We start from the raw sequence: 13,777 nt of genomic DNA, 5'->3' as shown, positions 1-13,777 counted from the left end.
TCTTGATTATCATGATTTTAGAATATACATTATCTCCTATTTTTTGCTGCTTTCTCATGTATCCTAACTCTTTTTGGCCCTTTGTATTTCCATATAAACTTTAGAATCAGCTTGTTAGCTTAAAAAAAGAAACTTGTTGGAATTTTTATTCTACTGACTATGTAAATCAGCCTGGAAAGAACTGACATATTAACATTATTGAGTCTTTTAATCTGTTAATCTATATTCACTTAACATTTTTAATGCTTTTTGATAAAGTTATATTCCTCCATAGGTAGGGGTCTTGTACAACTTTTATTATGTTTATTTCTAGATACTTCATATTTTTAAATATATTTTATTGATTGTGCTATTATAGTTGTCTCATTTTCCCCCTTCACTCCCCTCACCCTGCACACCCCTTCCCACCCACATCCCCCCCCCCTTTAGTTCATGTCCATGTGTCATACATATAATTTCTTTGGCTTCTACATTTCCCATACTATTCTTACCCTCCCCCTGTCTATTTTCTACCTACCATTACCATCTATGCTACTTATTCTCTGTACCTTTTCCCTCTCTCCTCCTCCCATTCCTCTGTTTGTAACCCTCCATGTGATCTCCATTTCTGTAGTTCTTTTTCTGTTCTGGTTGTTTGCTTAGTTTGCTTTTGTTTTTGTTTTAGGTGTGGCTGTTAATAATTGTTATTTTTGAGGAGTTTGCTGTCATTTTAATGTTCATATTTTTTTAACTCCTTTTTCTTAGATAAATCCCTTTAACATCTCATGTAATAAGGGCTTGGTGATGATGAACTCCTTTAATGTGACCTTATCTGAGAAGCACTTTATCTGCCCTTCCATTCTAAATGATAGCTTTGCCAAATAGAGTAATCTTGGATGTAGGTCCTTGCCTTTCATGACTTGGAATACTTCTTTCCAGCCCCTTCTTGCCTGTAAGGTTTCTTTGGAGAAATCAGCTGATAGTCTTATAGGAACTCTTTTGTAGCTAAATGTCTCCTTTTCTCTTGCTGCTTTGAAGATTCTCTCCTTCTCTTTAATCTTGGCTAATGTGCCTTGGTGTGTTTCTCTTTGGGTCCAACTTCTTTGGGACTCTCTGAGCTTCCTGGACTTCCTGGAAGTCTATTTCCTTTGCCAGATTGGGGAAGTTTTCCTTCATTATTCGTTCAAATAAGTTTTTAATTTGTTGCTCTTCCTCTTTTACTTCTGGTACCCCTATAATTCGGATGTTGGAATGTTTAAAGATGTCCTGGAGGTTTCCAAGCCTCTCCTCATTATTTTGAATTCTTGTTTCTTCATTCTGTTCTGGTTGGATGTTTCTTTCTTCCTTCTGGTCCACACCATTGATTTGAGTCCCAGTTTCCTTCCCATCACTATTGGTTCCCTGTACATTTTCCTTTATTTCACTTAGCATAGCCTTCATTTTTTTCATCTAATTTGTGACCAAATTCAACCAATTCTGTGAGCATCCTGATTACCAGTGTTTTGAACTGTGCATCTGATAGGTTGGCTATCTCTTCATCACTTAATTGCTTAGTTGTATTTTTTTTCTGGTGCTTTGATTTGTTTTTTCATTTGGGCCTTTTTTTTTTTTGTCTTGACACACCTGTTACATATAAGGGGTGGAGACTTAGGTGTTCACCAGGGTGGTGCAACCCAATCACTGGGTTGTGATGCTGTATGTGGGGGAGGGGTCCAAGAGGGAAGAGTGGCGTTTCCTCCACTCTCTGATGGCCTTCAGTCACTTCCCCCACTTCCCACAAACAAATTGGGCCCTTCTGGTGCTGATTCCCAGGTGGGTGGGTTTGTGTACATTCTACGACCTTGTGGGTCTCTCCAGTGAACTCTCCTGTGAGGCTGGGAGTTTCTCCCTGAGCCTCAACCTCCACAGGTGTTTTCACTCAGAGGTTTGAGCTTTATTCTCCGGTGCTGGGATCCCAGGTTGCGAGGTCTGTCTCGCTCCCCAGCTGTTCCTCCTGGTTTATCTACACATGAATGTGGAACTGCCTTCTCCACAATCTACCTCTTCGCTGGGTCCACCAGCCACCGCCTTGCCATGAGTCCTCTCCACCTGGCTGCCCATCTCCATCCCTCCTGCCGGTCTGGATAAATGTGTGTACTTTAATTCCTTGGTTGTTGGACTTCCATACAGTTCGATTTTCTGTTAGTTCTGGTTGTTTTTGTTTTTAAATTGTTGTGTCCTTCTTTTGGTTGTGCAAGGAGGCAAAGTGTGTCTATCTGCACCTCCATCCTGGCTGGAAGTTCTAGATACTTCATATTTATATGATATTTTGTATCTTCTTTTGGTCTAAGTAATATTTATTTAAATGCTTACTTTAGGGATAATTTTTTTGTATTTTTTATTTGGTTGCTTATAATTTATCAATAGATTCTTTTGGATTTCTTTTTTTTTTTTAAGATTTTATTTATTTATTTTTAGAGAGAGGGGAAGGGAGGGAGGGAGAAAGAGAAGGAGAGAAACATCAATGTGTGATTGCCTCTCACATGTCCCTCACTGGGGACCTGGCTCACAACCCAGGCATTTGCCCCAGCTGGGAATCAAACTGCAACCCCTTAGTTCACAAGATCACACTCAGTCCACTGATCTACACCAGCCAGGGCTTTTGGATTTCTTATATGGACTGACCATCATGGTCTTCAAATAAGAGTGTTATCCCTTTCTAATTCTTAGAATTTTTTTTCTTTTTCTTGCCTTCTTACAATGGCTCAGACCTCCAGCCAGTGCTGTTAAATGAAGTGGTGATAATGAATATTCTTTTCTTACTCCTCACCTCAAAGGGAGTTTTTGACATTTTACCTTTAAGTATGGTTTTTTTGCCTTCAGCTTTTAGTAGATACCCTTTGTCTAATTAAGGAAGTTCTCTTCTATTCCTAGTTTGCATGAAAGAGTATTTTTTTAAGTATATTTTATTGATTATGTTATTACAGTTGTCTCATTTTTTTTTTCATTTTTATACCCCTCTGCCCTGTACTCCCCTCCTACCAGGATTCCCCTCCTCCCTTAGTTCATGTCCATGGATCGTACATAAAAGTCTCTTGGCTTCTCCATTCCCTATACTATTCTTAACCTCCCCTTGTCTATTCTGTACCTACTTATGCTTCTTATTCCCTGTTCCTTTTCCCTCCTTCTCCCCCCTCACCCTCCCTGCTGATAACCCTTCAAGTGATCTTCATTTCTGTGATTCTGTTCCTATTCTAGTTGTTTGCTTAGTTTGTTTTTGTTTTTTGTTTTGTTTGTTTTTAGGTTCAGTAGTTGATAATTGTTTGTTGTCATTTTACTGTTCATAGTTTTTATCATTTTTTTTTAGTCCCTTTAACATTTCATATAATAAGAGCTTGGTGATGAACTCCTTTAACTTTACCTTATCTGGGAAACACTTTATCTACCCTTCCAGTCTAAATGATAGCTTTGCTGGATACAGTAATCTTGGGTGTAGGTCCTTGCCTTTCATGACATTGAATCCTTCTTTCCAGCCCCTTCTTGCCTATGAGGTTTCTTTTGAGAAATCAGCCGATAGTCTTATGGGCACTCCTTTGTAGGTAACTGTCTCCTTCTCTCTTGCTGCTTTTAAGATTCTTTCTTTGTTTTTAATCTTGGATAATGTAATTATGCTGTGCCTTGGTATATGCTTCCTTGGGCTTCTTTGGGACTCTCTGAGTTGCCTGGACTTCCTGGAAGTCTTTTTTCTTTGACAGATTGGTGAAGTTCTCCATTACTTTTTCAAGTAAGTTTTCAATTTCTTGCTCTTTCTTTTTTCCTTCTGGCATCCCTATGATTCAGATATTGGAACGTTTAAAGTTGTCCTTTTTGAATTCTTGTTTTGTCATTCTGTTCTGGTTGAATGTTTATTTCTTCCTTCTGCTCCAAATCATTGATTTGTGTACTGGTTTCCTTCCCGTCACTTTTGGTTCCCTGTATATTTTTCTTAATTTCACTTTGCATAACCTTCAGCTTTTCCTCTATTTGGTGACCGTACTCAACCATTTCTGTGAACATCCTGATTACCAGTGTTTTGAACAATGCATCTGATAGGTTGGCTATCTCTTCATTGCTTAGTTCCATTTTTGGAGCTTTGATCTGTTCTTTCATTTGGGCCATGTTTCATTCTCTTGGTGGCCTGTTATGTTGTAAGGGGCAGAGCCTTAGGTATCTGAGTAGGGGGCGGGTGCAACCCACGTGGCTGGGTTATGATGCTGTATGTGGGGGAGGGGTCCAAGAGTGAGCTATGCCACTTGCATGGCTCTCTGCTGGCTTTCAATCACTTTCCCTGCTACCCACAAGCAATTTGGGCCCTTCTGGTGCTGATTCACGGGTTGGTGGGTTTCTGTACATTCTAGGACCCTGTGGGTGTCTCCAATGAACTTTTCTGTGAGGCTGGGAATATCTCCTGCTGCTGCAACCCCCACAGATTTTTAAGCCAGAGGTTTTGAGGCTTTATTTCCCTGCATTGGAACCCTGGGTTCTGTGGTCTGTCTTGCTCTCCAGTTGTTCCTCCTGGTTTATACACATGCAAATGTGGGACCACCACTCACCACTTTCTTGCCATGTGTCCTCTTCCTCCCTGGCTGCCCATCCCCACCCCTTCCTACCAATCTGGATGAATTCTTGGTTGACAGACTTCCATACAGTTCAATTTTCTGGCAGCTCTGGTTGTTTTCTGTTCTTAAATTTGTTGTTGTCCTTCCTTTGGTTGTGGGAGGAGGCAAAGTGTATCTACCTGTGCCTCCATCTTGGTGGGAAGTCTCTCCTCTCATGAAAGAATATTGAGTTTGTTCAGATGTTTTTTGCACTGTAATTGTAAATCATTTTAACTGGCTCCTGTTATACCAGTCTTGCATTCCTAAAATAAATCCAACTTGGGCATGATCTACTTTCTTCTTATTTCATATAGCTTAACTTAGCTTGCTAGTATTTTTTTTAGGCATTTCATACCTGTCTCTATGAGAGGACATCCCTGGGGTTCTGCCTTTACTGGGGTTAAGGTGGGATGTCTAGGATTTCACAGGTTCTCTCTTTATTGGTGAATTTAAAATATAAAAGTGGAAATTAAAGGATGAGAATGGAAAAGCAGGGCCAGTGAAATGGTTAGTTATGTAGGTAGCCCAAGACTTTCTAAAAGGGGAACTTCGTGGGTGGGCGGCCTGGCTCTTTGTGTAGTTGTGTAGCTGGCAATAGGTTTATTCAAACGGATGGCTTTGAAGTGGATGCCTCAGCAATCAAATGCTTAGTGTCAGGCACTTACATTGCAGTCAGAAAAGCTAATTGCCAACCACCTGCACTAGAGCAAGTCTTTGTTGATTTTTGTATTTAGACCATTGTATTAATGGATGTTAGGGCTTAAGTGGGCCATTACATTGTTTTCTATTTCTTTCCCCCCTCCCCCACTAATCTGTGGTTTCTTTGAATGTTTTTTCAAGGTTCTATTTTTGTTTATTTATAATGCTTGAGTATACTGCTTTGTACAGTTTGCTGAGGTAGATTGCTCTAGGTGTAACACTACACACACCTAATTGACCCTTGTCTAATAACATTGGTGATTTGCCAATTCGAATGAAGTGTAGAAACTTTATTTTCAGGGCCCTTTCTCTCCTCAGTTTTGAGATACAATACTTTTACTTTTCTCCTTCCCTGCTAAAAGTGTGATACATTTTAGATGTTTTAAGTCTCCATTTTTATCTGAATACCCATAATTTTCTTTTTTTTATGTGATATTTTTTCCTACTTTCTGATTTTATCTGCTGATCTTCTCCGTTACTCCATCTCATCCCATACCAGGTGTGCTTCTTTCTCAGGCCTTTGCACTGGTATTCTTTCTGTCTGAAGTGTGCCCCCCGCCCTGGACCCCAGTTGTTCACGTGGCGTGATCTCTCATTTTGTAAAAGGTCTTCACTCAGATGTCACATTTTCACTAAGACCTTCCCTGACCATCTGTTACACTGTTTTATCTGTGAATTGGTTCATTGTCTGTTTCTCTTTCTGGAACACAAGTTCCATGAAGGCAGGAATTTTTCCATTTTGTTTACTGTTTTATTCCCATTACCCAGAACAGAGCCTGGCACATACAGATACTCAATCAGTATTTATTTAAGCAATGAGTATTTATGTATTTAGCATTTTTCTTCAAGTTGGCACTATCAGGCCAAAGGATGAAATTTTTTTTTGTAGTTCTGTGTAACTTTTGCCATATAACTTTCTTTTTGGTTTGCTCTATTTCTTACTTATTTGTACTGACTAATAGTGTTTGTGTGGTTTAACATTTAAATGGTATAAATGTGTTTGTGTTGAACAGTTTTCCTTCCACTTTCATATTCAGGTACCCATGCCTCTCCTCACAAGCACCGAGCTTCCTTAGTTTCTTGCCACTGTGCAGAGATATTCTTGTATGGCTTTCCAAAAAGTTGATACCAAGCTACACTAGAGGACAGAATGCTTTACAATTAATGTCGTCCAGAACAGTTTGTATTTCCATTTCTATCTACTACTCGGCCTTCCTCTTTAGCCAGCATAACCTATTTTTTAGTGAATATCGCTGTCATACCAGCTGCTGAACGAATGATAATGAAAATATTACTTTGTTCATGTTCTTGAAGGTCAAAGCCTAGGTAGGGAAAGTACCCACAATTATAAAGTAACACAGGTTTTAAAAGATCAGGATGATGCATACAAAATGTCACAAAACATTGAATAATTAACATTGAATAATTGTCATATGAGGTATAGATAGCAAATACCATGAAAACTAGTTCAGCAAAGGAGAGAATGAGTACATTTATCAGAGAAATCTTCACAGAAAAGGAAGAAAGTACTGGTTTTTGAACAGTTTGAAAAGAGTGTAGAAAGTATTTATTGTACTTTCTGTGCATGTGTGCACCATGATGATTAAGCAGTAAGATTCAGTGAGAAATATATTTTTATGCCATGAGATTTGCAAAGAGAAATAACAAAGTCCTTATCTGGTTGAGGAGACATGCTATAGATTTATGACAAAGTCGGTGAGAGCACTCGATATAAAGAAGTAGCAAAATCAACAGGGGCTCAGAGAGAGAAAGATCATAGGCACTTGGGAAAATCCAGAAAAATGTTACGGGGAACTCCTGTTCAAGATGGAGCTTGAAAAATACATAGGATGTTTAATAGGCACAAAAGGATAACACAGTGGAAGACTTTAGTATAGGGAATGGCAAATGATAGCCCCTCAGGCTGACCACCTGCTTTAAAAATAAAGTTTTATTGGAACCCAACCAAGTTGTGTATGTATTGTATGTGAGCGCTCTCATGCTGTGTGGCAGAGCTAAGACTGACCATGTGGTCTACAAAGCCTTAATTTACCAGCTGGTCATTTACAGAAAGTTAGCCACTCTCTGCGGGTAGATAAGATGTAGGTGGGAAAGCATTGTAAACTATTAAAGACATAAAAATGAGATTTTTTCCAACCTAGTTTAACTTTATTTTTGTAATATATTTTATTGACTATGCAATTACAGTTGTTCTAATTTTCCCTCCTTTGCCCCACTCTAACCAGTAACCCCCTTCCCTGAAGCAATCCCCCCTGCTCCTTAGTTCGTGTCCATGGGTTGTACATATACATTCTTTGGCTTCTCCATTTCCTAAACTATTCTTAACATCTCCCTGTCTATTTTGGACCTACCGATTATGCTTCTTAATCCCTGTACCTTTCTCCCCATTCTCCTCCCCCCCCTCCCCAGCTGATAACCCTCCAAATGATCTCCATATCTATGATTCTGTTCCTGTTCTGGTTTTTTGCTTAGTTTATTTTTTTAGATTCAGTTGTTGATAGTTGTGAATATGTTGTCATTTTAATATTCAAAATTTTGATCTTCTTTCTTAAATAAGTCCCTTAAACATTTCATGTAATAATGGCTTGGTGATGGTGAACTCTTTTAGCTTCACTTTTTCTGGGAAGCACTTTATCTGCCCTTCCATTCTAAATGATAGCTTTGCTGGATAGAGTAATCTAGGTTGTAGGTCCTTGCTTTTCATCACTTTGAATACTTCTTGCCAGTCCATCATAGCCTGCAAAGTTTCTTTTGAGAAATCAGCTGGTAGTCTTACGGGTACTTCTTTGTAGGTAACTCTGCTTTTCTCTTGTTGCTTTAAGATTCTCTCTTTAACTTTCACCTTTGGCATTTTAATTATGATGTGTCTTGGTGTGGTCCTCTCTGGGTCCAACTTGTTTTGGGACTCTCTGTGCTTCCTGGACTTGTATGTCTATTTCCTTCAGTAAATTAGGGAAGTTTTCTTTCATTATTTGTTCAAATAAGTTTTCAATTTCTTGCTCTTCCTCTTCTCCCTTGGGCATCCCTATGATTCAGATGTTGGTACGTTTGGAGATGTCCCAGAGTTGTCTTATAATACCTTCGTTCTTTTGAGTTCTTTTTTCTTCTTGCTGTTCTGATTGAACGCTTATTTCTTCCTTATGTTCCAAAGCATTAATTTGAATCCTAGATTCTTTCCCTTCACTGTTGGTTCCCTGTTGGTTTTTCTTTATTTCACTTAGTGTAACCTTCATTTCTTCCTTTATGTTATTGCTGTACTCAATGCATTCTTTGAGCATCCTGATCACCAGTGTTTTGAACTCTGTTTCTGATAGGTTGAGTATCTGTTTTGTTTAGTTGAGTATCTCTGTTTTGTTTAGTTCTTTTTCTGGGGTTTTGTTCCATTCTTTCATTTGAGCCATGTTTCTTTGTCTCCTCAATTTGACAGCCTCCCTGTGTTTGTTTCTGTGTATTAGGTAGACCTGCTTTGACTCCCTGTCTTAGTAACGTGGCTTGTTGTAGAAAAGGCTTCTGTAAATTGCGTGGGGTGGAGCCATAGGTAATCTGCAGGGCAGGGCAACCCACTTCACCACTTTGTGGCTCTGTATGGGGCTAGGGCTTGGAAGAGGGACTGTAATGCTGCCTAGCCTCTGGAGGTTTGCCCAGCATTCACCCCATTTCTAGTCACTTCACCTACTCCCTGTATGCAACTGGTACCTTTCCAGATGTTACCCTGGTGCTAAATCCCAGAGTGGATGGGTTTGCATATGTTCTAAGACCATGTGGGTCCTTTTAAGTGGTATCTCCTGAAAACCTGTAAATTTCTTCTGCCACCCCAACCCTCACTGGTTTTTACAGACAAAAGTTATAGGGATTTTATCTTCCTGGCACTGGAACTCAGGGCTGTGCAGTCTGGCCTGGGGCTGGGATCTCTTGCTCCCAAGGTATCCCTCCTGATTTTTATCCACCACACGTAAACGTGTGAGCACTTATGCTGCCGCCACCTCTCCACACCACACTGTGTCTTCTCACCTCTCCTCCCATCTCCAAGTCTCCACCCTTCCTACCCATCTGGATAATGTGGCTTCTTTAAATCCTTGGTTGGCAGGCTTCTGTACAGTTTGATTTTCTGACAGTTCTGGGTGTTATTTGTATTGAGGTTTAGTTGTAATTCTCTCTGTAGTTGTGCAAGGAGGTGAAGTGTGTCTACCCATGCCTCCTTGACTGGAAGTTGAAGGTGAGATTTTTTTATAGTTGGAGGGGCAAGTCAGTAATAAAAGGGTGGGTAAAGAGAAGGTTTGCCTTGAAGGAATATAATAGGGAGACCATTATTATTAGAGAGGAAGCAAGGGGCCTTTCCAGGGTGGGTAGGTACAGTAAGGTACAGATGTGGCTTGTTCTTAATCATGTTTTTCTAATCTTTTCCATCCTAGCCAAGAAGGATCAGGAAGGTGGAGAAGAAAAGAAATCTGTGCAAAAGAAAAAAGTAAAAGAGTTAAAGGTGTTGGATTCAAAGACAGCGCAGAATCTCTGTAAGTAATTCTGTGATCTGAACTACCTGAAATGTGAAGGATTTCTTCTAAGAGCTTAATTTTGGTGAATCCAGGGTCCCTTCATATGTGAAAGAAAATTCCTTTGCTGAGTTCCCGTTGTATGCCAGGCATTGCATAGTGAATTTTCAATGTTGTTTAATCCCCTTATTAGCACTGCAAGATTGTTAGTATACAGTTTTATGGCAAGGAAATAGAAGCTAAGACTTTGAGGAATTTGCCTAGTCACGTAGTTAGTAGAAGACAGGTCTGAGCTTTGAACCTTGGATTTTCTTATTTCAAAGCTGTTAAGTGTTTCCGCTGCATCCACAGAAAACCTGTCACAAATGTTCTAGCTGCTGTACATTTCCTTCTTTCTTACTTTCTTTTAAGTATTTCCTTTTAAATGCAGGCGCTGGCTTGACTTCAATTAAATCTAAAATAACTTTGTGGTTTAGGATAAATAATGTAAATTCTGGACTTCTCAGAGTGGGATTTTTGTGGGAACAAAAATTCCAATGAGTTCTGTTCTGAACTTGCTACTTACAGTTCTGGTTGGTGGCAGAATTTCAGACCAGAAACTCCTGCAAAGTTGATATAGGTTCTACTTAGTTGATGATCAGCATATACATTCATTTTCTGTTCCTTTCAACTGTTGATCTCCCTGAGAATATAGATTTAAATATTTTCTCCACAAATATCTGAGGGCCTGCCGTGTCGCAGGCTCTGTTTGGCACATGCCAGGAGTGTGCTTCGGATGTAAAAGGGTGTGTAGTCCGTACAACCCGCTCACAATCTAGTGCTGTAGCTCCTGTCCCCATTTTTCAGGTGAGAAAACTAAAGTTTGGCTGTTGGGACTTGGCCAAGGCCACACAAGTAATGAATACATACCCCCGTTAAGTAAAGTCAATAATACAGTGACAATATTAAGCCTTTACATTATTCTTGGCTACATAATCTTGCATCATTGTGAACAAATATTACTAAATAGGATCTGTGGGTAAGTCCTTCTATGGAGACTGAAGTAATGCTAAGAAATTCCTCTTCTCAGGATTTATCTTTGGGAACGCAAAACATGGGTAATTGTTATTTCAGAAGATGATGCAAGATGATGGGGCAGCGCAGTGTTATTTCCTGATAGCGATATGGAAGACAGAATTCAGGGAGAGAATTGAGGTTAGTTTAGGATAGGATGGTCTAGGAGATGCAGTTTAGTGACTCAGAAATTATTAAGTGCCTTTTACATGCTGGGGATACAGAGCCGAGTGAGACGTAGCCCCTCTCCTCATGAAGTGTGCTTTGGGTAGAGGCATAGAAGTAAATAGCAGTAGTAGTAGCACACTGTGGTAAGTGCTGTGGTGGAGGGTACTAGGGTACTTTGAGAGCACTAGGGAAGGGGGGCATCTGAGTCAAAGGGGGCAGTATTGGAGGGAACACATCCTAGAGATTGTTATAAAGGATGTACTGCTTAAACTGAGTCGAACTATTAATGGTGAGCCCTGGCCGGGTAGGTAGTTGGTTAGAGCATTGCCCCAGTATGTCATGGTTGCAGGTTCAATCCCTAGTCAGGGCATGTGGAAGAATCAACCAGTGGATGCATAAATAAGTGGAACAACAAATTGGTGTTTCTCTCCCTCTCTCTCTCTCTCAAGGGTAAGGGCTGGGTTGTTTGGACAGAGGGATCAGAGTGTGTGAAGGCACAGAGGCATGAGATAATATTGTGCATCTCAGAATCTACAGGTTCTTAAGTATAGCTGGGGGAGTGGAGGGTAAAGAAGCTCTCAAGGATAGGTAGAGGCTAGATCATAAAAATTCTGGAAGGCTTAGGCTAAGAAGTATGTATTTTATCCTGAAAGCTATGGGAGTTACTGAAGGGATTTCAGTCAGGAAAGTGAATGGGACAAGCCTATGTGATTCTGGGGAAGGCTACTTCAGCACTGATTGTGAGGCTGCAGTGCTAGGGGGGAGGAAGACTGTCGGCACAGAGATGAGTTATGTTATTGCTTTAAACTACCCCAGAGGTGCTCAGGACAGGGAGCTAAAGCAGTGAAAATGAATGGGAAGGTAGAAGGTAAGAAGACAGAATTAGCAGACCTTAGTGACTGACTGAGAGGATAAAGGAGATGTTTTCCAGGCAGTGGTGTCCAACCTTTCGGTGTCTCTGGGCCACACTGGAGGAAGAAGAGTTATCTTGAGCCACACATTAAATACACAAACACTAATGAAAAACTGATAAGCAAAAGAGGGGTTTTAAGTAAATTTATGATTTTGTGTTGGGCCCCACTCATAGCCACTCTGGGCTGTGGGTTGGACATCCCTGGGAGGATGCAACCATTTCCTGATTTACTGAAATGGGGAAATCCAGCAGGAGCAGTTCTCTGTCTTTTGTAGGAGAAATGGTAGGTAGTGGGCATGATGAGAGGGAGCAGGTGGTTGGTAGAAATGGTTACCTTAATTTTTTTAAAGGTTTCATTTATTTATTTTTAGAGAGAGGGGGAGGGAGGGAGAAAGAGAGGGAGAGAAACATCTGGGTGGTTGCCTCTTGCATGCCCCCCACTGGGGACCTGGCCTGCAACCCAGGAGTGTGCTCTGACTGGGAATCGAACTGGTGACCCTTTGGTTTACAGGCTGGCACTCAATCCACTGAGCCGCACCAGCCAGGGCAGGTTACCTTAATTTTAGGGTAGAATTTAAGGTGCCTGTGGGACTCCTCCAAAAGGATGGGTCCACTAGGCGTTTGGGCATAGAAAGCAGAAGGGAGTTCTGGCTGGAGGTAGGAGTTTAGGAGACATTACATGAGTCATCATTGACGCCATGAGTCTGCTTTGATGGCTATTAATATTTAAGGGCCAAAGAATAAAAGGGGGAGGCCTCAAAGGAAAAGGGCTGGAAAAGAGCTGCAAGAAAAATGGTATGAAATGTCCTCAGAAGTGGGAGCAGTAAAATCAGGGCAGAATAAACATCTCTTGGAGCTGGCATTAGGAAAGTCGGTAGCCAAAGCAAGAATTATTTCAGTACAGCATGGGAGTTAAGAACAGAGGCCCTGGAATTTCTTTGTATTTACGTCTTGGCTTCACCTCTTACGAGCAGTGGCACATTGGGTGGGTAGCTTAGCTTCTTGAAGTACGAGTTTCCTTTTCTGTCCAGTGAGGCCAAGAATGCAGCCTTACAGGGCTGTCGCGAATGGGGTAGGTGAGACGGGGCATGCAGACTGTGTTTAAGGGGCCCTTGCTCACACGGAGTGGACCCTCAATAAATGATTGTCATCTTTCCATTATCTTTGTGGAGAATAAAGAATAAATAAGAGTTTTGGAAGTGAGAGACAATAAATTTATATTTTTTTATATTCTAGAAAGGAGGAAGTTGGTAATCAGAGAGGAATATTAGGTCAGAGGGTTTTTTGAGGGAGGAGAGACTGGAGTATGCACATGTGCTGGAGGAAAAGGTCCTCAGGGCCACCTGCTCCGTTGAAACGTGAGGAAAGGATGGCTCCGTGGGTGTAGTTGGTGATAAGCTTACAAGTTTTCTTCTAGACAATTCCAAAGTAGTCCTCACCCAAATCTTTTCTTGTCCGGCTCTGTCCGAGGGCCCCTAGTGCTCAGTGTGTAAGTGGTATGAGAGAGCTGAGCAAGCAGCTCACCAATGGCTTCAGGTTTTTTTCAGTTACGAGAAGCAAGATCTTAGAACAAACGCAAAAGCGGTGGGACAGTTGGGAGAATGGGGACATTTTGGTGGAGCTACAAAGACAGCCCGGAGAGAGCGCGTGGGGAGGGGCACTGGAAGGCTACCAGGCGGCGCTGAAGCCCCGGCTGCCTTTGGTGCCATCGAGGATTCATAGATTCTGATCTGCGGTGTTTGCCAGCATGTGCACCGACCCCGGGGTAAGAGCAGAGATGTCAGACGTCTGGACTAACCAGGAGCTGGAGGGAGGAGGAAGCCAGAAAACAGAAATAA

General features: G+C 41.1%; 1 protein-coding gene across 2 annotated transcripts in view; it reads left to right on the top strand.

The window, feature by feature from the left end:
- DIAPH1 (diaphanous related formin 1) overlaps window positions 1-13,777 on the top strand; it is an 85,719-nt gene that overhangs the window by 57,840 nt on the left and 14,102 nt on the right. For both annotated transcript variants that reach the window (XM_028527357.2, XM_028527358.2), the window contains one exon: window positions 9,728-9,826. In XM_028527357.2, coding sequence (XP_028383158.1) covers window positions 9,728-9,826 — 99 coding nt within the window. The remainder of the gene's footprint in view (window positions 1-9,727; window positions 9,827-13,777) is intronic.

Source organism: Phyllostomus discolor, chromosome 13, assembly GCF_004126475.2.
Source record: "Phyllostomus discolor isolate MPI-MPIP mPhyDis1 chromosome 13, mPhyDis1.pri.v3, whole genome shotgun sequence".
Taxonomy (NCBI): Eukaryota; Metazoa; Chordata; class Mammalia; order Chiroptera; family Phyllostomidae; genus Phyllostomus; species Phyllostomus discolor.
The sequence above is the reverse complement of the archived record's forward strand: the minus strand, read 5'-3'. Positions and strand labels throughout refer to the sequence as shown.